The sequence below is a fragment of the Syngnathoides biaculeatus genome, chromosome 17 (assembly GCF_019802595.1).
Source record: "Syngnathoides biaculeatus isolate LvHL_M chromosome 17, ASM1980259v1, whole genome shotgun sequence".
NCBI lineage: Eukaryota > Metazoa > Chordata > Actinopteri > Syngnathiformes > Syngnathidae > Syngnathoides > Syngnathoides biaculeatus.
This window is the reverse complement of record NC_084656.1, coordinates 20,665,733-20,689,382: the sequence shown is the minus strand read 5'-3', so window position 1 is coordinate 20,689,382 and position 23,650 is coordinate 20,665,733. Positions and strand designations below refer to the sequence as shown.

Here is a 23,650-nt window from a genome sequence, read left to right as displayed (position 1 = left end):
GGCCATCTTGCAAGGGTCAACGTTCCCCTTTAAGGCAAGTCGATGGAGATTGACATTAAGTATCTCGCTAATTTTATAAAAAATGTATCATGATTTTCAATTTTAAATAAAATTAATTAATAATAAATAATTATTTTAACTATTAATTAAATTAATTATAAATCGTTAATTGAATGATTTTAGAAATAATTTTTTTAAATAAAATTTTATTTATTAAAAAACAATTTTCACAGTGTTTTCGTGCCAATGCTAAAAAGTGTGCCATCAACGCAAAACATATTAAAAATAGCCTCCCAAAATATAATTACTTGTTCGAGTTTAATTCGCGCTCTCTCGTTGTATTTGTTTCATTTTACAGCGATTTTCAGGACCCCAAATAAACAAATAGATAAATAAATAAATAAAGACAAAATAAAAATATTTACAGATTAATTTATCTTTAATTTGGACCATAAAGTAACATCATGAGTGAAGTTATTGGCAATACATGATGGATAATGTTCTTTCACCTTACAATCACAGTTTTTAGTCCATTATTTTCTTTCCCATGAAGTGATTAAAAAATATGTATTTCTCACATTAAAAAATGACACCCATCCATCCTTTGTTTGAGCCACTTATCCTCACAAGGGTCGCAGGTGTGCTTTGACTTTAAATATATGCATTTGTTATGCTGACTATCATTTTGTTGATTATTCTTGTTTTATTTTGTATTTCTTGTATTGTTGTGATTTGAAACCAACTGCAATAGCTTGAAAAGGGGCAACTAAAATAATATCAAACGTAAATAATTAGGTGTGGATGGGACTTTTAATTAAAAAAATGATACAGAAATTTGTTGTCACAACTGTTTCCAGAATTAAAAGAAGCACGTTTAATGTAAATAATATATAGATACGAAATGTGATATATACATATACACTGCGTACATACATACAAAGATATCATATTTTATGATAATATATGCATATAATATATATATATATGATAATTTCATTTCACGATTAAATGTAGTTATTACATTGGAAAAATACCTCATGCGCTTTTTCTCTTTAAGTTTTTCCCCACCACAAATAGGATTTACATTTTTTCCTTGCCAGAATTAAAAGAAGCACGTTTAATGTAAATAATAAATCAATACGAAATGTGATATATATACATATACAGTATGTACATACAAAACTGTCATATTTTCTGATAATTTAATGATTAAATGTAGTTATTCCATTGGAAAAATACGGTCTAACCTGAGGCGCTTTTTCTCTTGAAGTAAATTTTTCCCCACCACAAATAGGGTTTACATTTTTTTCCTTGCTCATTTGGCTGGGTTGATTATGAGCTGCCATACCTCCACGATTATAGGGGGCGCCACGTGCGCAGTCGTCCTCTTAACGCTTAGCAGAAGAAGAGGAATTAAGACGCGCCCCGGTGTCACGTGACGCCTCGCTACCGCGTTTGACCGATGCCATGTTTGCCGTTTGCGTCAAAAGCATCAAAGCGGGACCGCGCTTGTCCTTTGTGCCGACGCGGTGTCGTGGCGGCGCGGGGGGCGGCTTCGACGGCCGGGGTGGCGCCGCCGGCGGAGGTGCCACCGCGGCCGGCTGGACGAAGCTGTCGACGGCCGGAGGAGCGGCGAGCAGGGGCGGCCGAGCTAGGCCTTGGGCGCGTCACGTGACCAGCATGCGGCGGAGCGCTTGATTGGGGGAAACAAAAAAAAGAAAAAAAAAAAAAAAGATGGCGTGAGCCAGCACAGGACAACAAGCGAGCGAGCGCTGCCCCCTCATTGCGGACCCACAGCGCCCCGTCTACCGCTCCTCAAGTAAGGCGACTTGCCTCCGGAACTACATCTTTTAAACTCCTCTCGCGGGGGACATAATAATTTACCACTCGCTGTGTTGTATTGTGTGCGTTTACCCCCCCCCCCTTTTTCCATATTAGCTACCCGGTATGCGGTGGCTTCATTTGCCCCATTCAGCGTCGCTAGTCGTTAGCGTAGCCGCGGCAATGACACAAAACAGGCGAGGCGGACCCGCCGCCTCGAGGGTGGTCCTCGTTCGGGCAGAATCTCCACCCGTCGAATGTTGCCCTTTGGTGAACTCACGTCTTTCGTTATCTAACGTATGTGGTTGTTGGCTAACGTGGGGGGGGGCTAAACCCGTTTACGAGTTGGACCTCGGCTAACTACTATTGAACGCTAAAGTGTGGTAAACAGGAGCCGTTTTAAAACAAAACAAACAAATATGTTGCGTGCTGTGCATGGCTGACATTGCAAATAATAGAAAATGGATGCATCATGTGTCGCTTTCAGGTAGTGACATTGCGCGCTCGCCGTAGCTGTTTACTAGCAAGTGTAATGACTACGTTTTTGTCATTTTTTTTTTTTTTGGGGGGGGGGACTCACAAACCATGATCTTACCTATTTGGGAGGGGGGGGGGCTTATTTAACTCCAATTTGCGGAACTGTTAAAAATACAAATGAGTAAACGAATTTTGGGTCCGCTTTCGATTCGTTGAGTCAAGCTAACGTGCTAGCTTGACCGGGGGCTGTGTCACCCTGCTTTGGGACAGTCGACCAACAATTGTGGATAATATTATAAAAATTGATTTTCTTTGGAAGCATTGTGTTAGTCCTCAACGCTGATTTTTCGTGTTTATGGACTAAATAGTTTGCAAGGACATAAAAGAGTGCTGTTTTAGCTGTTACCAGCGACGTTGTCAAGCGGAAGCAGGAAGTCGGACGTAGCAAACACGTGTCTTGTTTGACCCGACCTTCTAATTTAAACAGTCATAGTCATGCTTGGCCTCTAAAGCTAAAAGTTGCGAGTCATTTTGGGAAGTTTGCGACGTAATTCGTTACGGTTTCCAAGTTTGCGTCAGGGTTTTTTTTCCCCCCCATTGTCGTTACCTTCAAAACACCCCATAAACTACCATTCCACACCCAAAAAAAAACATTTATTGTATTGACTAGATTTCGTGGAATTAGGAATGCATGTTTTTTTTTTATAGATGACCTGGAAGCAGGCAATGCACATGCAAATATGAGATTGCAGACATGGTGGATGTTTATCTCTTAACGTTTAAAAAAATGCTTTCATGAATAATTACAATTTTGAGAGAGAAGCTGGAATGTTTCGATGTTAAAGATGTTGCAACACTAGTCATTTTTTTTAAAGAACACTTTGTATCCATCCATTTTCCGAGCCACTCATCCTCACAGGGGTCTCGGGAGTGCTGGAGCCTATCGCGGCTGGGTTTACATCCTGAATCGGTTGCCGGCCAATCGCAGGTCACACAGAGACAAACAGCCGCACTCACAATCACACCTTAGGGGAATTTGGTGTCTACGTTTGACGCATTTTTTGGGGGGATGTGGGAGGAAAACGAGTGCCCGGAGAAAACCCACGCAGGCACGGGGAGAACACGGAAACTCCACAGAGGCGGGGCAAGGAATTTAACGTGTTTGGTATAATTCTCCCACCAAAAAGTGCAGTGTTACAAGAAAAAAGCTTCATAATTTTAAACAAAAAAAAAAATATATATATATTTTGAAGGAGGTCGAGTTTCTTTTTCAATCCAATTTTTTCAATGGACAAAATGTAATAGTTGCAGCAGTAAAATTGCCGTTTTGACCGAGTTATTTTGAAAATATATATTTCAAGGAAAAGCAGTCATGTTATATGTCATGGGAATAAAATATGGTTTTAGAGAAGGAAAAACTGTTACAAGAATGTAATTTTTAATGAGCAAATTTCAAGGGCCAAGGTTCCAAATTTTTAAGGAAAAAAAATTATACTTGGCTGAAAATTTCACTCGTACAAGAATAGTTGCATTGTTTCAATATTTCATACAACACAAAATGCAATATTGGTAAAATGTCATTTAGAGTAAATGTAAAACCCTGAAACGTAAACATCTATACGTTTTACAAAATTTGTGAAATCATTCATTTTTGCTAAAATGAGATGAAATAAGTCCCCCCCCCCATGTAATTTCACCTTTTTTTTTTTTTTTAAATTTCTATTGCAAAGTTTGAAATTTTATTTGGTCTTTGCCTTTTTCCTGTAGTGTAGGTAAGTTTGTACCAGTTCTGTGATTTTCTGTCTCGCAGATGGATCCCGGACAGGATTTACTTCTCACTGCTCTCAGCGAGAGCGGCATTTGCCCAAACGACATCGGACTGTTTGACGTCGATTCTCAGGATGTCGGGCAGCCCTCCACAACTCAGCAAGTGAGATGCCCCCCCCCCCCCCACCTTTTCTCCAAATGAAAACAACTCGCAGGTTTTGGAGTGCTCAAGGCGTTCCCGCTTGTCTTTCAGTCTATCTCAATCAGCGCCCTGGACGTCGGCTTGGGGACCGAGTCCGGGGAGCTTGTCCGAACCGAATCGCCGTCTCCAGGCCCCGTTGTGACTATCAGGGTAAAATGAATTCCTAAAATGGTTGTCCTTTTTATATTCCCGCTTGTACAGTAAAACCCCTAGGCAACGGGTGTAAATAACAGTATTAGGAGACTATTTCACCGTGTAAATTTTTTTTGGTATAGTTTTACAAATATTTCAAACACATTTAAACGTTACGCACTTAACAATACCCGAGTGGCTGTTCTCACTGTCACTGATGGCAAATGGGAAACCTGTGTAACGTTGCGTTGTAGAAAGATAAACAAAAGCTTGCTTGCACAGTCCTCAAAAGAGGCCAAGCGTGCATGCTTCAAGATGTTTGTCAATCACTCAGTTTACTGATATACTGATGAATTCCTGATAGCAACTGCTTTAACGCACGTAGCAGTGCAAAACATAAAAACAGACGAAAAACAATACAGTAAAGCCTCGGTTCTCAAACGTCCGTTTTTGAATGAAAAATAATTTTTTTGCTTCTGTTTTCGACTGAAAACCTCACTTTCTTTTTTTTTGCTTCTGTTTTCAAACAAAAATTGGTACTCGAACGCCCTCGACAAAACCTGGAAATAACGTATTGCGCGTGGCCAGATCAGCTAACCCATGACGCATTTTGTTATTGTGTATTCGATCGCCCCCAAAAAATCCTGGAAATAACATCGCGCGCGGCACAAGCAGTTGACCCACCCGTGACGTGTTTTGTTATTGTCAATTCGAACGCCCCCTGAAAAAAAAAAAAAAAAAACCCCGGAAATGACAAAACGAGCACGGCGCAACCAGCATACTTTTGTTAGTTTGTATGATATGTCCCGGTAGTGACTGTTGTTTTTCTTTTTATCGAAGACGACCGTATTAATCCCCAATCATGGTTCTAAAGAAGGAAAGTTGCTTGTTTAAAGTTATTCTGCACTTTTGTTAATAAAAAAACTTCACAAGACTGTGGGCCGAGTTGCAACAGATACGGCAATGCGCTCCCAGCCCAGCGTACTCTACTACTAAAGCATACATTTTTAGCAAAAAATAAATTATTTTATTATATAAAGTATTTAACCTATACATGTATTTTTACTATGCAGTTTATTATCAGGAAAAGCTAATAATAAAAAATGCTTTAAAAACTCTTAATTTGTTAGGCTTGGAACGCATTATTTCTTTTTCCGTGCATTGTGATGGGACAGATCGATTCGTTTTTCAAACAAATCACAAACCGTTTTCTTGAACGGATTGTGGTCCAGAACTGAGGCTTCACTGTTATTGATCTGATTGCGTTTTCTTACTCTTGATGACAAAGGATCTACTTTGAGTAGAGCTCATAGCTGCCTGTGATGTGGCACAACAGTGACTATGCCGAACTGTCAATACATACTTTGCAATATAATATACTGTAATAAATGAACGAGAGTGGAAGTGTGTGCAATGAACTGTAGTTGGTGTTCGTTGGATTTATATTTTTTTCCTCTCATTATGCAGCAGCACAAACCTCAGCCATCGACCACCACGTTTGTCTTAAATCAGCTCAATCAGCTACCGTCGCTCGGAGCAGCCGTGACCAAGCCGTCGGCCGGCAACCCCGTCAAACACACGGTCACCGTCACAAAGGTGGTCCACGTTGCCAATTCCGCCCTGCGGGGCTCGTCCGGGCCCACCTCCGCAGGCAACCCCCCTTCAGTGTCCACAGCCGTGCCTTCAAACCCCGACCAGGTAAAAATCGAGCGTTTTTTCCTCACTTCCACGCCGCCAGCTCGCTTCACGTATTCTCCCGTTGAACAGATCCAGTTGAAAGACCTCCTCAGGGCGGGGAGCGTAAAGAGTTCGGGCATGAAGGGCAACAGTCTGGTGGAGCTCATGAAGCTCAAGCCACCGCCGGACATTGCCACACCTGTAGCCACCGCCACAGGGCCCAGTAAGTTCCACGCGATATATCATAGATATATTCCGAGTTGATGCTACAATGATACCTTCAAATGCTACTAGCAACTGGAAATGGGAATTGTAAACCTTCTTAAAGTATTCGTCTACACAAGACGTGACATATCCATGTCTGGGCTCCAGGTGAAATGAACAATGGCATCAAAAAGGAAAACCCCGCGCCGAAGGAAAGTGTCGTTAGATCCTGGAGCAACGACGAGCTCAAATTGCACGCTTTTTCACATTCCCCGGTGAGTGGAAGGCAGTAACCGGTCGCTTCTGTAAAGCGGACTATTTTTACCGGTTACCCGCCGTTGTGCAGAACACGCCCGGGATGAGGGAGGAGGACGAGCCTGAGGAGGAGGAAGAGGAGGAGTTGGGTCATGCGGAGACGTACGCCGAGTACATGCCAATGAAGTGTAAGTGGACATTGTGCTGCTGCCCTTGGCCACATGGGAATATTGTAATACAGATATGTGGATGTTGTGTACATGGAAACAGCTCATCACTAAGCATTTTGACAATAATATATTAGTAGTTCTTCGAAGGGGAGAAAGAATACAAGCTAGAATATTGGCAAATGTCTGTCCACTTGTGTTGTGCCACCATCTGTGGCATTTTGTATTGTTTGGTGGCATTAAGCTAAACAGACCTGTAAGCCGTTGCTGAAGTTAAGTGGAATGTGAAACAGTAAATTTAAATGGAATATGTAATTTTGTTTAATTTGACAATAAATTTTGACTGAGAGTGCCGATAAACAGCCTATAGTTAGTTTTGAATCCCAACCCCACCACTGACTTGCACCCTGTCGCACACAGTGAAAGTCGGCCTGCGGCATCCCGACCCAGTAGTGGAGACCAGCTCCCTGTCCAGCGTGAGCCCACCGGACGTGTGGTACCGCCTGACCATCCCGGAGGAGGTGATCGATCGCGGCTGCCTGTCAGCGCTGCAGCTGGAAGCCATCACATACGCCGCCCAAGTGCGTTGAGCGCCTCTCGCTGGTCCTCGCCAGTGTCGCACGTTTCTATTTTGACCGTTGCCACGTTTTGCCGGCAAAGCAACACGAGACGTTCCTGCCGAGCGGCGACCGAGCGGCCTACTTGATCGGCGACGGCGCCGGTGTGGGCAAAGGCCGCACGATCGCCGGGATCATCTATGAGAACTACCTCCTAGGCAGGAAGCGATCGCTTTGGTAAAAAAAGGCGCTGACGTCTCTTCCTTGTGAGCTTCTGTAAATTTAAAAATCAAAAGGTTTGAGCTCCGTTTCCTGTGTCTTAGGTTTAGCGTTTCCAATGACCTGAAGTATGACGCTGAACGAGATTTGAGGGATATTGGAGCAAAGAACATCCAAGTCCATTCTCTGAACAAGGTACGAATCATGTCGTGTTCTTTTGGGCAGACATAGCGGCCGGTCCCGTGTCATACATGTGAGCGACTTTTTAACCTGCCCCAAATAGCGCTGTTAGTTTACTTTAATCTGCATCCAACAAAAACTCAACGCAGCTATGCTAACCATTTGCCTCTTAATGTGATACCAGGGGGCATCGTGACACTAGTTAGACGGTAAACTTCAACTGGGAGTGTCAATAAATAACCGGAAAGGGAGCACATGACAATCCAGTGGACTTCAGGACCGAAGGACTGCTATGCACCAGAGGGTTAAGAATTATGTTACTTAGAAAGTTCGCTAGGACTCATAAGTCAAGCTTGTCTCTTATTGTGTGTACGATGATGGTGTCACACAGTCAAGTCACTTTGAAAGGGTTCTGGATCTTGAACCAGGCGAGGTGATCGTTTCATGAGAGGCGAACTCTGCGTGGGGGTGATTATTGTTGAGCAGCCCCATTGTTACATAACAGTGGGGCAGAAGTGCACAACGGCTCAATAATATTACTTACATTGACTTGCTTACTGTTTAATTTCGCACTTGTTTGGACATAAATTTGTATACAAACAATTCAAAAGTGTTTTTTTTTTTTTTCCCCCTATAATATGTTCACTTCAAGTTGTAGGACTCTCCCCAACAGGACTCAACTACATTTATTTTTTCCAGTTCAAGTACGGCAAAATCTCCTCCAAGCACAACGGCAGCGTGAAGAAAGGCGTCATCTTCGCCACGTACTCATCGCTGATTGGGGAGAGCCAGTCGGGCGGCAAGTACAAGACCAGGTTCGAACAGCTGCTCCACTGGTGCGGCGAGGACTTTGATGGTGTCGTATCCTTTTCTTGTGGTGCTCTACCTTCTCGCTGCATCTGCAGATTTCATCCCTCAATTTAATTGCGCCAAGGCGCATATTTTGTATTGGGGGGAAAAAAGACTCACAGCAAAACAAACCTGAAGTGTCATGGAATAATTATGCTCTTGTGTCAATTTACTCACAAATCTACTTAGTGGTAAGTCTGGGCTGGTCAGTGGTTGGGTCACACGGGTCTAGAAGATAAGACTTTGGTTTGCGATGTTTCTTTAATTCCACTCCCCTCAGATTATCTATGATGAGTGTCACAAGGCAAAAAATGTGTGCCCCATTGGCTCATCCAAACCCACAAAAACCGGACTGGCTGTGTTGGAGCTTCAGAACAAACTCCCCAAGGCTCGTGTGGTGTATGCCAGTGCTACAGGTCAGTTGGGAAGGGGGGCGTTCCCCTCTGTCTCTCTCTCTCTCTCTCTCTCTCGCTCTCTCGCTCTCTCTCGCTCTCTCGCTCTCTCGCTCTCGCTCTCTCAATAGAATGGGCAAGCATTGAAAGTACGGTTTGTTCTCTCCTCTCACCAGGTGCTTCGGAACCAAGAAACATGGCATACATGAACCGCCTGGGCATCTGGGGCCATAAAACGCCTTTTAAGGAGTTTGGCAACTTCATCCAGGCGGTCGAGCGCAGGTGCGGTGTATTCATTTTAGACATATACAGTAATCCGCCGCGATTGACTCAAATAGGGACCAAGTCCGAACAGAGCCCTGTAATGAATACCAGAACCCATGACTAATAGACACCCCCAAACCCCAAATTATTAAAAAAAAAAAAGAAAGGGGGAAAAAAAAGCTCCTCACCTCAACCTATTTTTATATTAGGCTGGTTGCCATTCAGTTGGAGGACAAACAGATGAACAATGGACTGGATGGAATGAAGTTTTTTAGTGCAACATTTCAGGAACATTTTTACGCTACTCTTTTAGCGTGAGTGCAAAAACAGCCATTGTTAAATTTTGAAAGAGATGTGCAAATATGTGAAATTTCAAATGTGCAGTGCAACTAATTATAGTCCTTCAGATCGCTGCTGCTTAACATAGATGGAGTAGTACAACATACAAACGATATACAACAGTAGTCAGCGGCATATTTTCTGTTTGCACTGTGGGGAAACAACAACAACTGATGCAACTTTTTTAACTCTTCCACTACACAACGATAGTACGACAAAAGCTCACAATGCAAAATTTGTCCATGCCTTTGCACTGTAAACACACACAAAATAATGAAATTTGCTTAAAAGTTTGTAATAAGGTCGGTGTACAAACGAAGATGCAGTCGCACTCCGTTAAGCACATTTTCGTGGGTTCTCTCATTTAGGGGCGTGGGTGCCATGGAGATCGTCGCCATGGATATGAAGCTGAGGGGAATGTACATTGCGCGGCAGCTGAGTTTCACCGGTGTAACGTTCAAGATCGAGGAGGTTCCGCTGACTCAACGCTACATTCACATGTACAACAAGTCTGTCAGGCTGGTGAGTCCGCCGCCATCCGTGACCACCGCTACGCTTTTGCTGGTGCATACTCGTCTTGACTTCTCTTGAAATCCTGCCGCTTCTCCGATCAGTGGGTGAGCGCCCGTGAGAAGTTCCAGCAGGCCGCAAACCTGATGGACGCCGAGCAACGCATGAAGAAGTCCATGTGGGGCCAGTTCTGGTCGGCCCACCAGAGGTTCTTCAAGTACCTCTGCATCGCTTCCAAGGTCCGCAGAGTGGTCCAGCTAGCCAGGGAGGAGGTCCAGAACGGAAAAGTGAGACTTGACGCTTTAGTACCTACTCAATTAGCAGATTGTATTCAGACGAAAAACATGTTTTAAGGACTGGATGGATATTGGTGCATATCGGATGTGATGAAAATAGGTAAATATAGATAAGATAACAAAACCCCTGCTGCCTGATAACACAGGCTGCAAACACCTTTTTTTTTGTATGATTTTAATATTTTTCTCTTTCAAACACATTTTTAAAACTTTCCAGTTAACACAGATCTTCATATAACGTGTGGGGGCTTACTGTAATACGCAAAAAATACTTTGGATCCTCTGTACGAATGTGTACCGTAATTTCCGGCCTATAAGCGGCGACTTTTTTTCCCCACACTCAATTCAACCTTGCGGTTTATGCGGCGATGTGGCTAATTTGTGCATTTTTTTTTTTCTAACGGTTGCAAGGGGGCACTCGAGCAAAAAAAAAGGTAAGAGTGAGACCGGTGGAATACATGTGCCGAGGAAGTGACTTTTACCGGTCCGGCTCTGGTAGCGCTGGACTAGCGTGTTACTGCAGTGTCTGTGATTTTTACTGGTGGTTTTTTTTTTTTTTTTTAAACCGGTCCTGTTAGTGTGTTAGCTGACGCTAGTGCTGCGCTAGCGCTAGCGTTAAACTGTGTACCGTCTTTCTTTGTAAATTTCTCGTGTTTGAATGTGGGCACTTGCGACTTTTACAGAGCTGCGGCCTATGTATGTACCAAATGGTATTTCCTTTACAAATGTACTGGGTGAGGCTTATAACCAGGTGCACTCTGTACGCTGGGAATTATGTTAATTGATTTACAATATTTATTAATTGAGGTATACAGTGTCCAATTACTGCACACTGGGCTGCTTAATTTATTTAAAAAAAAAAAAAAAAAAAAGCTCACCAGTCCTTTTCCTCTTCGCAGTGCGTTGTGATCGGCCTTCAGTCCACTGGTGAAGCGAGAACTCTGGAGGCCTTGGAGGAAGGAGGTGGCGAGCTTAACGACTTTGTATCAACTGCAAAGTAAGTGCTCCCTTGGGCGAAAAAAAAAAAAAAAAAAAAAAAGTAGTCTTGCACAAGACTTAGATGTGTTCACTTTGTTTACTTTTGTCACAGAGGTGTGCTGCAGTCCCTCGTGGAGAAGCATTTCCCAGCTCCCGACAGACAAAAACTTTACACACTGCTGGGCATAGACCTCTCGACAAAGAAGACCCCTCTGGCCAGTGACTCTGCATCCCAGCCCCAGCAAAAGGGAAAGAAAAGAAAAGGTATGGGAATTGAACTCATCTGGCTTTCAGACAGAAATGAACACGTGTTGTTGTGGGTTTTCAAGCACCGGATAGCCAGAAAAAAACGCAGCAGAAGAAGCCCCGCCAGCACGGGGGTCTGTCGGGCACCAGCTCTGACGAGAGCCAGTCGGAGGAGTCTGACAAGGACTCGTGCAGGGACGGGGACAGCGACGACAGCTTCAAGTCGGTCAGCTCGGCAGACGAGGACGACGATTTCAACCCGTTCAGAGATGAGTCTGATGGGGAAGACGAAGATGGTAGGGACCATCACTGCCGACGCATAGACAATCTGTTTATTGCGGAGGATATGCTCTTTTTGTTTTTTAAATGAAAAATGTATTAGCTAGCAACTCTTCTGACTCTTACAGTCAAGAAATGGGAGGCTATTGTCCATCTTTGAGAAAAGGATAAGATTCCTCACAGTTCTCCAAATAAGAAGCAAAGTGTGATCTTTTTCCATTCCTTGCGGTTTACCTTAAAACGGTCACCCGAGAATTCAAAATAATTTTTAAATGGCAAAATTGTTCAACCAATTCATGTAAGTTTGTCCGGTGACAGCTGAGTCAAAGCCCGATAGTCCCAGAATACTAAACACTTTTAAGCACTCAAAGTCTGTTTTTTAAGTTGGTGTCGTGGGAGATTTGCTGAGGTTCTCACAGCCAACGTCAACCCCGCGACAATAACGGTTAATTTAATAGAGTAACCATTGGGTATAAAACCGCTGACCGTGCTCCTTTAAGGTTGCTTTCCCACGTTATGGCTGAAGCACTTGGAATAACGGAGGTTGTATTTGACGGTGTTGCGATGACAGCCAGGACCTGTTTGCCAAAATAACCTTGAAAACAACAGAATAATTTTGTTATTAAATCTAACATTGAAAACGCTGCACTAATGATTCTGAAGAGAAAGGGAAGTGGCATTGTTCATGCTCTGAAATCGCAATTTAATTGACACAGTTTAGCTGACGGTACTTAGTATAGATGTCACGGTAATTACCATAATTCCCGGCCTACAGAGCGCACCTGGTTACAAGCCTCATCGAGTACATTTATAAAGGAAATCAGGCATGAGCATTTCACGGAAACGATCGATCCGTTACCGTGTCGTTACCCAGCCTGAGAAAACACGGAACTGAAAGTCTGTTTCCCAGATCTCTGGGCTTACTTTTAATAAAAATTTGCCCACGTGTGGAATGTAAAACAAGTTCTCAACGAAATACAACAATCTGTATAAAACGAACCTACATGAACCCCTTTATTTTTAATGATTAAGATGCCCAGCTTTGTCAGTGTGGTTTACAAACAGCACCGGTTTCCGCTTCTGCGCTACGCGTGCGCAAGGTCGAGTTATTCATTTCCGGGTCACTCAAACGCTAGTCAACCGAAAAATCGTTTCCCACCGTTGCCCAGGGCAAAAATCAACGGAACGGAAAGATCGGTTACCATATTTGCCGAAATCCTCATGCCTGGAAATACTATTTGGTACAGACATACGCCGCAGCTGTGTAAAAGCCGCATTGAAACACGGGATATTTACTAAGATGGTACACAGAGAGTTTAACACGAGCGTTAGCGCTAACAGGGCCGGTTAAGATAAAACTTATTGGTAAATATCACAGAGCCATGCCAGTAACACAGCCTCAACACGCTAGTACAGCGCTAGCGCAGTGCTAACAGGGCCGGTAAAAATCACTCTCTCGGCACATATATTCCACCAGTCTCATTCTTACCTTTTCAGCTCGAGTCCTCCCTTCCGGCTGTTAGGAGAAAAAAAAAATGCACAAATTAGCCGCATAAACCGCAGGGTTGAAATTGTGTGAAAAAACTCACGGCTTGTAGGCCAGAAATTACGGTACGAAGCGTAAAACAACTGCTACTTCAACAATAAGCAGTAACACAAACGAACACTAAAAATATTCACAGGGATCTATTTTTATATTTTCTCTGCTTTGTGGGAACTCGTTGGGGATATTCTCTGGTTCGCTGTACAGTTCTAACATGAACATGTAATTTCGGGCTATTTGTTCAGATCCCTGGCTTGTCCGAAAGGAGCCCAAGAAGAGCAAAGAGAAAAAGAAGAAAAAAAAGCGAAGGAAGAGCATCGACCCCGACTCCATCCAAAGTGCCTTGTTGGCGTCGGGCGTGGGCTCCACCAGACCGGCCTTCACCGCACCCGTTGCCCCTCCGCCCACTGCGACTGCAGGTACACCTCAGCCCTTTAATCAAATTGCACTTCCATTTTTGGTGAAGGATTATTCTTAAAAGCACGTGGTCGCGCAGTCAAGGCAGAGCCCGAAGACAGCTGCCTGACGAGTCAGGACGCCGTGGAACACGCTCAGAAAATGAAGCGGGACCTCCTGGAGAAACTGGAGGAGTTGGCCGAGGAGCTGCCGCCCAACACGCTGGACGAGCTCATCGATGATCTGGGAGGACCTGAAAATGTAGCGGAGGTACAAAACATATGGAAATTGAGCCAACGTTGCTATAAACTTGGTTAGTGTACGTTATTTAGTAAGAGAAACTTTGCAACGGCTTAAAACTTAGGCACATTTTTGAGAGAAGCAGTAATCGCGATAAAAATGGATCAAGCTTTTTTTATCGCACTGTTCTAATGGTCATTATTAGTGAAGTTCTATCCAAGTGGGTTTAGTTTTGTTTGTTAAACCGGTAAATACCCCAATCCCTTTTTTTTTTTTTTTTTTTTCAATATTTTACCATTACTGTAATTTCCGGCCTACACAGCGCACCTGATTATAAGCCTCACTCAGTACCTTTGTAAAGGAAATACCATACATAAGCCGCACCTGTGCCCACATTGAAATACGAGCTATTTACGAAGAAATATGGTACAAAGAGTTTTCAAAGTTTTAATAGCTTAGCTTAACGTAACACCAACACGATAGCACGAACAGGGCTGGTTTTTATTTAAAAACAAAAAAACCTGCCGTAGCAGCTGCACGGTAGCACAACACTAACGCGGCCAGTGTGATGGTTTGAGCGCTCCCGGTGCTGAAAAGTGTTCGTGATTAATGCGCTTGCGCGTATATTTTGTAAACTTCCGGCCAGTCTGAAACATCCTCACCCATGCTTCAATGTGTGCCGTTGGACAACTTGTCGCCAAGTGTTCATGCTATGGATGTCTCAGAAAGACGAACACAGAAACAACATACCGGTAAAACTCACTGAGACACGGCAGCAACACGCTAGCAAAGTGCGGGCGCAGCGCTAACAGGGCCGGTTTTAAAAAAAAAAAAAAAAAACATCGGTAAAAGTCTCTTCCTTGGCAAATATTTTCCGCTCGCTTGCGGCCGTTAGAATAAATGCACAAATTAGCCGCATCAACGCATAAGCCGCAGGGTTGAAAGTGTGTGTGTGTGTGTGGGGGGGGGGGGTCGCAGTTTATAGTTTGGAAATTACGGTACTTTCTATGACAATGGGTTCATTTTGACCCGAGTAAAACAAGAATGTCGAGCCTCACCCCTACGCTGCATCCTCGCTTGCCTTTTTTTTTTTTTTTTTTCAAGATGACCGGTCGCAAAGGCCGCGTGGTCAGCAACGACGACGGCACCATAACGTACGAGTCTCGCTCTGAGCTGGACGTGCCCGTCGAAATCCTCAACCTGACTGAGAAGCAGCGTTTCATGGATGGGGAGAAGGTAAAGAATAAAGACGTATTTTTTTACTATATATATTTTTTTTTTTATTAACCATTGACCAATTACACATTTGTCTTCACTTTTGCCACCTAGCACATCGCCATCATCTCCGAGGCGGCGAGCTCGGGCATTTCCCTGCAGGCCGACCGCCGGGTCAAGAACCAGCGCCGCAGAGTCCACATGACGCTGGAGCTGCCGTGGAGCGCCGACCGAGCCATCCAGCAGTTCGGTGAGCACAGCCCAGACTCGCTGCAGACTCTGCTGCCCACTCTGCGAATTCATATGCCGGAACTCGCGGTTGCCACGTGACCCGCAGGTAGAACTCACAGGTCCAACCAGGTGACAGCTCCCGAGTACGTCTTCCTCATCTCCGAGCTGGCCGGCGAGCAGAGATTTGCCTCGATCGTGGCCAAAAGATTAGAAAGTCTTGTGCGTGAAATTTTTTTTTTTTTTTCATTATTATTCCAAACATTGTGTTGGGTTTAGAATGCGAGACCGACTGTTGTACTCTCTCCAACAGGGGGCGCTCACGCACGGAGACAGACGAGCAACGGAGACTCGAGATCTCAGCAGGTTCAATTTTGACAACAAAGTAAGCACAAGATGACCAAAAGTTTCACATTTGAACTACTTTTACAAGAAAGGCTATTATAAATTTCAAAATATAGCTTTTTTTTTTTTCCCTAATACTCTGACTGTACGGTGACTAACATTTTAAAAGTGATTTCTGGTAGCAATTATTTATTATTCTACTGTGTACTGAGGAGTGTGTATTTTTCTCATTGTAGTACGGCCGAAATGCTCTGGAAATTGTGATGAAGTCGATAGTGAAGCTCGACTCCCCACTCGTGTCTCCGCCCTCGGACTTTAAAGGAGATTTCTTCAAAGGTATGACTCTTTTAAAAAAAAAAAAAAAAAATTATAAAACATGACAATAAATCACATTTACGGCAGGTGAAACAATCCAAACCTGCCCGTGACTGATGAAAACTTGCGATAAAGGCCCCCAATTTTTTTTAATTTTTTTTTTTTTACACTTTCCATGCAATTTTAGTCGTTTAAAATCAATGTATTTCTTAGTACTTAAGGATTGTTCGGTAACAAAAAATCGAAGACGATAATATATCATCACCTGGTGCACATGACTCATTCACTTTGTGCTCCCAATAAGGGCCAAAATGTGCTTGCTTCAAGATTTTTGTCACCAACGGTGAATTTTTACTTGAAAGTTGACACATTTTAAAGGGAAAATTAGCCATCCATTTTCTTTGCTCCTTATCCTCACGAGGGTCGCGGGGAATGCTGGAGCCTATCCTAGCTGTCAACGGGCAGGAGGCAGGGTACACCCTGACCGGTCGCCAGCCAGTCCCGGGGAACATAGAGACGGACAGCTGCACTCACAATCACACCTATGGGCAATTTAGAGGGTCCATTTAATGTTGCATGTTTTTGGGATGTGGGAGGAAACCGGAGTGCCCACCCGAAGAAAAGCCACGCAGGCACAGGGAGAATATGCAAACTCCACACAGACGGGTCTGGGATTGAACCCGGGACCACAGAACTGTGAGGCCAACACTTTCCAGCTGCGCCACCGTGCCACCAAGGAAAATCGAGCATTGTCTATTAACACCACAAAATTTTCAACCAACTCCTCAAACGCTAAACCATACAAAACGGCATAGACAAGCTAAAGGAAATTAGCATAGATGCCATGTTAACAAACGAGTATTTTAACACCAAGGAAAAGCAGTACACAGATCATCAATCAAAAGTTTATAATCTTGTATATTTAATCCAAATGTTTGACAAACCCAGTTTTTTTTTTTTTTTCTATTGAAAGTCCATTATGTTAATGCTAATATATATTGCAATATACCATTGACAGGGAAACGGGGAGTAGCATCTAAAATTTGCAGTTGTGTTCACTAGCCTTACGGGCCAGGTCACGGCCACATGTTGGGCTTGTTCTGGCCCACGGGCTGCGTGTTTGACACCCTTCCTCTTAACGGGTGACTTTCTTGTTTAGATGTTCAAAGAGGCTTGATAGGCGTGGGCCTCATTAATTTGGAGGACAGATACAACGCGCTGTCGCTAGACAAAGGTAAGCGTCACGACTGGAAAGTATTACTGTACTGATTCTCTTGCCGGTGTTGGGATTTAATTTGACGCGGTACTTCTACCACCAGACTACAACAATATTGGGAAGTTCCTGAACCGAATCCTCGGCATGGAGGTCCACCAGCAGAACGCCTTGTTTCAATACTTCTCAGACACGCTGGCGGCCGTCATCCAGGAAGCGAAGCGGAGCGGCAGATTCGACATGGGCATCCTGGGTGCGTTCCTCCGCTCCCCCGTTTTCAATTTTCTCATTTGTCCTTTTTGTGAATCAATTATTGAACGAATGAATTAGATCTCGGCTCCGGCGACGAGAAGGTGAAGAAGCTCGACTGCAAGAAGTTCCTGACGCCAGGCTACACGGCGTCGGGCCACGTTGAGCTCTTCACGGTAGGCTCCCCTCGGATGCTTTTTGCGGTGAGAAGTAGCATGGGAAGATGTGCAAAAACGTCATCGGTATTTGCGCGTGCGGGCAGGTGAGCGTGGAGCGAGGGATGTCCTGGGAGGAAGCGACGCACGCCTGGGCTGAGCAGAACGGAGCGGATGATGGATTCTACGTGCAGGTAGTATGCTGAGTTGTATAGTAAGTAGAGGTACAGAGCTCCTTTAAGTCACGTCGCGCGTTCAATTCTTTCAGTCGCGGAACAACAAAAAGACGGCCATTCTGGTGAAGGAGGTGAATACAAAGAAAAGACTCTTTTTGGTCTACCGGCCGAACACGGGCAGGCAGGTTAAGCTGGAGACGTACGCTGAAATCAAGAAGAAGTTTAAGAAGGTGTGTGCCAGCGGTTTTAGTCGTTCCACAAAGAATTTTGCGTACTTTGTGAGTGGCAATTTAGAAGGGGAAAATGTTTCTTCTTTGTTCTGGCAGGTCCTGTCAGAAGACGCCAAGCAGCACTGGAACGAGCAGCACGGCTCGTCGGCGAAGATCTGTTCGCATGCTTTCTGGTATGTGTGGCAGATATGCACACTATTATGCACTTTACATAAACACAAATGTTTAACATTGAAATCATCCCAAATTAATAGTTAATGAATGTAGGGGTGTCACACTCATTTTTGTCACGGGCGACACTTATATTTATGGTTTCCCTCAGAGGGCCATTATGACTGTGAAACCCTAAAAATATTTAATCGCCTCTTCATATTTGCAACAGTTTATGAACTATTTTTTGGAATCAGAAATCAAGGGTAATGAGTTTTTCAACTATTTCTTATCTTTGGGAATTCAAAAATGCTTGTAATATCACACCGTTATCATTTACGGAATATGGGAAAATTATGGTACAGATTTTCACAAAAACTTTGGAACTTCACAAACTAGATTAGCCTTTGCGGGCCGGATCTGTTCCCCGGGGCCTTGTGTTTGACACCTGTGTTTTAATGGGTTCTTTACCCACTGTCAGTAATTTGATACCATGCAGGGTAAATATAAGACAAGAATTCGCACCTACAGATGGTTTAGTTTTTAATAGACTTTTGGCAAGATGAGTGAAGCACACGCTGCAATGGTCACTAGCCAATAGCAGCATGTTAAATGATTATTTGCACCTATTGACAATTACATTTTTATAACTTCATTTGACTTTTGGCAAGAAAGTGGGGTACACCCTGGATTGGTCACCAGCAAATCGTAGCACACAAATAAAAACAATAGTATAATTGTTCAGGCTATTGAACTGTAAACAATATCGCCGTGCTCTCGGCATCCCCAGGCGGGGCAACTGCAGGAAAGCGTCGATGGGGCTGCAGTGCGAGATCGGCCTGCGCTGCCGCACGTACTACGTGCTGTGCGGCTCGGTGCTGAGCGTGTGGAACGAGCTGGAGGAGGTGCTCACGCCCGTCAGCGGCACCAACGTCAAGGTGCAGATCGTGCGCCTGCGCACGGAGGACGGCCAGCGGATAGTCGGTAAGCGCTTCGTCCGAATTTTCAAGACCGTAATTCCCGGCCGACAGAGCGCACCTGCTTATAAACCTCACCCAGTACATTTGTTAAGGAAATGCCATTTGGTACATACGTGGGCTGCAGCCGTGTAAAAGGTGCAAGTGCCCACATTGAAACGCGGGATATTTACACAGAGAGTTTAACGCTAACGGGGCCGGTTTAACAAATTTGCAACTGGTTTAATATCATCGAAAATTTGAAGTCCAGAGTATCAATTTCTGAAAGTATCAGTTTTATCTGCAAAATTTTATTTGGTCCAGAGAGGGTTAAAAAAATCACCGAGACACGGCAGTAACACGCTAACGTAGCGCTAACGGCTGGATCGGTAAAATTTACAAAGTAGCAATAAAGCTAGCGCCGCGCGAACGCATTTAACGGTAAATATCACTGTGACACGCTAGCACAGCGCTAACAGGGTTGGTAAAAGTCACTTCATCGGCACATATATTCCACCGGTTTCTTACCTTTTCCGTTTGAGTGCCCCCCTACTGCCGTTAGAAAAAAAAAAAAAAAAAATGCACAAATTAGCCGCATCAGCCTCGGGGTTGAAAGCGTGTGAAAAACGAGTTGTGGTTTATAAGCCGGAATTTACGGTACCTAAAATTGCTGGAATTGTTTAGTAACTGTGTGCACAGTGGCTCAGCTGGAAAGGACCCGGGTTCAATCCCGGACCTCACTGTGTGGAGTTTGCATGTTCTCCCCGTGCCTGTGTGGGTTTTCTCTGGACACTCCATTTTCCTCCCACATTCCAAAAACACGCAACATTAATTGGAGACACTAAAAAATTGCCCCTAGGTGTGATTGTGGGTGTGGCGATTTGTCTCCATGTGCCCTGCGATTGGGTGGCGACCACTTCAGGGTGTTGCCCGCCTCCTGCCTGACAGCTGGGATAGGCTCCACGACCCTCGTAAGGATAAGCGGCTAAGAAAATGGATGGCTGTTTATTAACTGGCGATAAAGAGTTGAAGGCTTGTCATCAGACTTTTTTTCCCCCTCCGGCTCTTTGCCAGGACTGATCATCCCGGCCAACTGCGTGTCGCCGCTCATGCACAAGCTGTCCACGTCGGACCAGTTCCAGCAGCTGGCTGTGCAGGAGCAGCACAAGCGGCAGCAGCTGCACCCCCAAAGCCTGAGCCACGCGGCCAACACATAGTTGGAAAGGCGGGCGCGTCCAAGCGGACTGGTGTACATACAGAGGAACTGTTTCAGGGTTTTGGTTCGTTTATTTTGATTTTTTTTTTTTTTTTCTTATTCTCTTTATTTCAAAAGACTCGCTATCACCTTTCCTTCCGACGAGGGGGGAGGAGGGGGGGGTGATGTTTTTCGTCCTCTGACATTCAGAGTGGAAGATGCGCGACGGACACCCCGCCACACTGGAAACTGACCGCTACGTTACAATCCCAAGAATAAACCCTTCGGACTTTCACTTTTATCCTTTTTTTTTTTTTTTTTTCCCCCCATTTCCCGCAATCCTCTTCTCGCCTGTGAGGAAGTTTTCATTTGATGTACATTCTTCAATATTGGGAAAAAAAAAAAAAAAAAAGTTAGGGATATTGGGCATCGGGTTGAAAGTCCACATGAAACTTGGAAAATGTGCTGTGACTTTTGAAGTTTCGAACGCCCGGTATATTCGACGAACACGATTCGTCCCTCGCAGCTCGTTTGTGAAATTCAGATTTGTGACGGATTAACAGATTTCTCGCTTTGGATTCCAGTCCAGATCAGGTTTGGAGTAGATTGCGGGAGAGGTGGCCCACTTTTTTTTTTTTTTTTTTTGCACCTTACGCTTGGAACGCGATAGGTGCGATGTGAGCAGTACGTGTTGGAGTAATAGAAATCGTTGTGGTGCGAAATGACACCGCTCATCGAGCGAAAGGTCGCGATAGTTCGTAACTGTCTCTTGAGATCGACGCGTCGGGCACACCTGGTTTAGAGTGTCAAATTAAAATTCTCACTGCAATTTCACCCCGAAAGCCAAATATCCCCAACTTTTTTTTTTATGGTTTGTGTCATACGCTTGGACAAACAGCAGCTTCTCTCCTCATTCAAACTCATTTGCTGTCTTGACAAGTCGAACGAAACGCGGTAAGGAATTCTGCATGAAAAAGGTTGAAACGCATGCCCTGCCCCCATTTTTCAGTCACCCCCCCCCCACGCACCCCCCCCCCCCCCCTCTCTTCTCAGGTGTTAATGACATCACGGCTCATTCCGTGGTCAAACGTTCTCCCGCCCTTCCACTTGTGACCTAGAAGGGGCACTACTACATCTGATTGCAGACGAATAAATGTTCTTGGTTCAGACACGCTACTCGCGCAAATGTTTTTTTTTGTACATTTTTGTATAAAAAGAAAAAAAAAAAAGAAAAGGTTGTCTTGGGTATTTAAATGATTTGTTCATAACCTCAAACCTGTACTTCGAGTTTGGCCTTTGTGGAAAGCCATTTGAGCATTTATTTAATACCCTTCCGTGTACTAGTAAACCGCTCACTAGTAAGACATTTCAGCGTACCTAATAATGCCCCCACCCCTGCATAATTGTACACAAATTACTAGTTAACTACTGTGCTGCACTGGTAACACTACTAGATTCAACTAGTAGGTATGTCACATACTAGTAGCACCAATTTTTGCTAGTTTCACCTTCGTTGTCCTACTGGTGCAGAAATGTCACGTTGTGGAAAAACACTACTTGTAACTATTGTGTCCTTGTTACTCAATTGATGCCCTGAATTGTCTTTCTAGTGAGGACAAAGCGTGTAGTGTACTAGTACATGAACCTAACGCGGGATTTTTATGCAGAGCCATTTTAAGAAATTCTTGGATATTCTTGATGTCCACTTGAGGGTCCGTGTACTAGTTTTCTCTTTGTCCTTTGTAGTATGGCAACTACATCTTACTAGTTAATAACTGTGCTACTACTACCTTAGCGAGACAAAATTCTATAGTTATTAATGCTCAAATGACTTTTCATTGTTGCGTTCAGGGTCTGTGGGGGGGTTGGAATATCAGCAAAATCATTGCTGATGTACATTAATTGGTGGAACACTCAATAAATCTTGATATACAGTACTAGTGTCCTTTGTAAAATTGGTTTTATTTTTAACCTGTAGCGTTGGCCTCACAGTTCTGAGGACCCGGGTTCGATCCCCGCCCCGCCTATGTGGAGTGTGCACGTTCTCCCGGTGGGCACTCCGGTTTCCTCCCACATCCCAAAAACAAACATTAATTGGACAATCTAAATTGCACATAGGTGATTGTGACTGCGACAGTTTGTCTCGATGTGCCCTGCGATTGGCTGGCGACCAGTTCAGGGTCTACCCCGCCTCCTGCCTGTTGACAGCTGGGATAGGCTCCAGCACTCCCCACGACCCTCGTGAGGATAAGCAGCAAAGAAAATGGATGTGGAGGTTGAGATCTAAAGTGTTTTGGGTTGTTTGGGTGTAAAATGTTTTAAACTCATTAGATTTAACCCTATTTTGGAATTTTTTTTTATTATATATGAAAATGTAATTGTATTACTTGGAGTTATAATTGGGTCAAATAATATTTTGGCATCTAAAAAAAAGGGTATGGAATTAAACTGTCAACCCATTTTGGAACGGCCTAAAAGATGTTCATTACGTAAATTTCATTTTGAGAGCATTCAAAATTAGGTTTAGCCATAATATTTAAAATGATTTAATAATAGATGCTAATGAAAGTGTAATTCATTGTTAATGGAGTCAGAATTTATCATCTGGTCTGACTTTAGATTTTAGTATCTTCTAAAAAAATGTTTCATCAAAAAATGGAATCCAGTGTTTTTTTTGCATATACCTTAAAAAAATTAACATTATTAAATTACTTAATAAATGTTAACTCAAATAAATCGCTTTATTGGGAGTCAAAATTGGCTCACTCCATAAGGGTCGATGTTTTTGCATAATATTTGCAAATTTGATGTCATTTTTTTTCTTGGGGTCAAAATTGAGTTAACCCATAAAATTTGGGCAAAAAATGTTCTATTTAAACCATGTATTATAATTGAATAGGTGTAATTCGATGGATTACTAGGGTCAACATTATTTCAAATAAGGTTGTGGGATTTACTAAAAAGTTCATAATTTTATAATAAATGCCAATTCAAGTGTAAATCAATGATTTACTGGCGTCAAAAAACGGATCAAACCATTTGTATGCGACCCAGAGGTGGACGCAAATGTCATTATTTCACCCCAAAAAGTGATTAGTCAATCCATACCTGTCTATTTATGAAATTTGAAAAACTGGAAAAAAATGTCAAATATTATGACGTTCCCGAACTAAACTTGTTAAGCGAGCTGAAATGTGACGTGAAAAATAGTTAAAATTGCTTCCCAAGTCGTC

General features: G+C 43.6%; 1 protein-coding gene across 2 annotated transcripts; it reads left to right on the top strand.

Annotated features, from left to right (window-relative positions):
* Positions 1-1,406: 1,406 nt before the first annotated feature.
* sbno1 (strawberry notch homolog 1 (Drosophila)) lies at positions 1,407-22,354 on the top strand. Of its 2 annotated transcripts, none has more exons than XM_061801118.1 (33): positions 1,407-1,819; positions 4,109-4,228; positions 4,319-4,417; positions 5,870-6,097; positions 6,167-6,299; positions 6,449-6,555; positions 6,627-6,723; positions 7,123-7,283; positions 7,363-7,496; positions 7,583-7,673; positions 8,358-8,519; positions 8,788-8,923; positions 9,076-9,181; positions 9,871-10,024; positions 10,117-10,299; positions 11,208-11,305; positions 11,399-11,550; positions 11,616-11,828; positions 13,600-13,773; positions 13,851-14,020; positions 15,095-15,226; positions 15,320-15,455; positions 15,543-15,655; positions 15,747-15,818; positions 16,015-16,114; positions 17,253-17,327; positions 17,413-17,559; positions 17,637-17,731; positions 17,818-17,904; positions 17,979-18,116; positions 18,213-18,289; positions 19,057-19,250; positions 20,297-22,354. In XM_061801118.1, the coding sequence occupies exons 2-33, from the start codon at positions 4,109-4,111 to the stop codon at positions 20,437-20,439; spliced, it is 4,227 nt and encodes a 1,408-aa protein (XP_061657102.1). In that variant the 5' UTR covers positions 1,407-1,819; the 3' UTR covers positions 20,440-22,354. The 2 variants fall into 2 exon arrangements, with proteins under 2 accessions (XP_061657102.1, XP_061657101.1); XM_061801117.1 differs by having other exon boundaries at positions 5,867-6,097.
* The last annotated feature ends 1,296 nt before the right edge of the window (positions 22,355-23,650 follow it).

What these genes read in the sequence shown, in the direction of transcription:
- sbno1 (XM_061801117.1), top strand. Translation starts at nt 4,109, where the DNA reads ATGGATCCCGGACAGGATTTACTTCTCACTGCTCTCAGCGAGAGCGGC. An exon ending in TGCCTTCAAACCCCGACCAG is followed by an intron (nt 6,098 to 6,166) that starts GTAAAAATCGAG and finishes CCCGTTGAACAG; the next exon opens with ATCCAGTTGAAAGACCTCCT. An exon ending in GCGAGGACTTTGATGGTGTC is followed by an intron (nt 8,520 to 8,787) that starts GTATCCTTTTCT and finishes CACTCCCCTCAG; the next exon opens with ATTATCTATGATGAGTGTCA.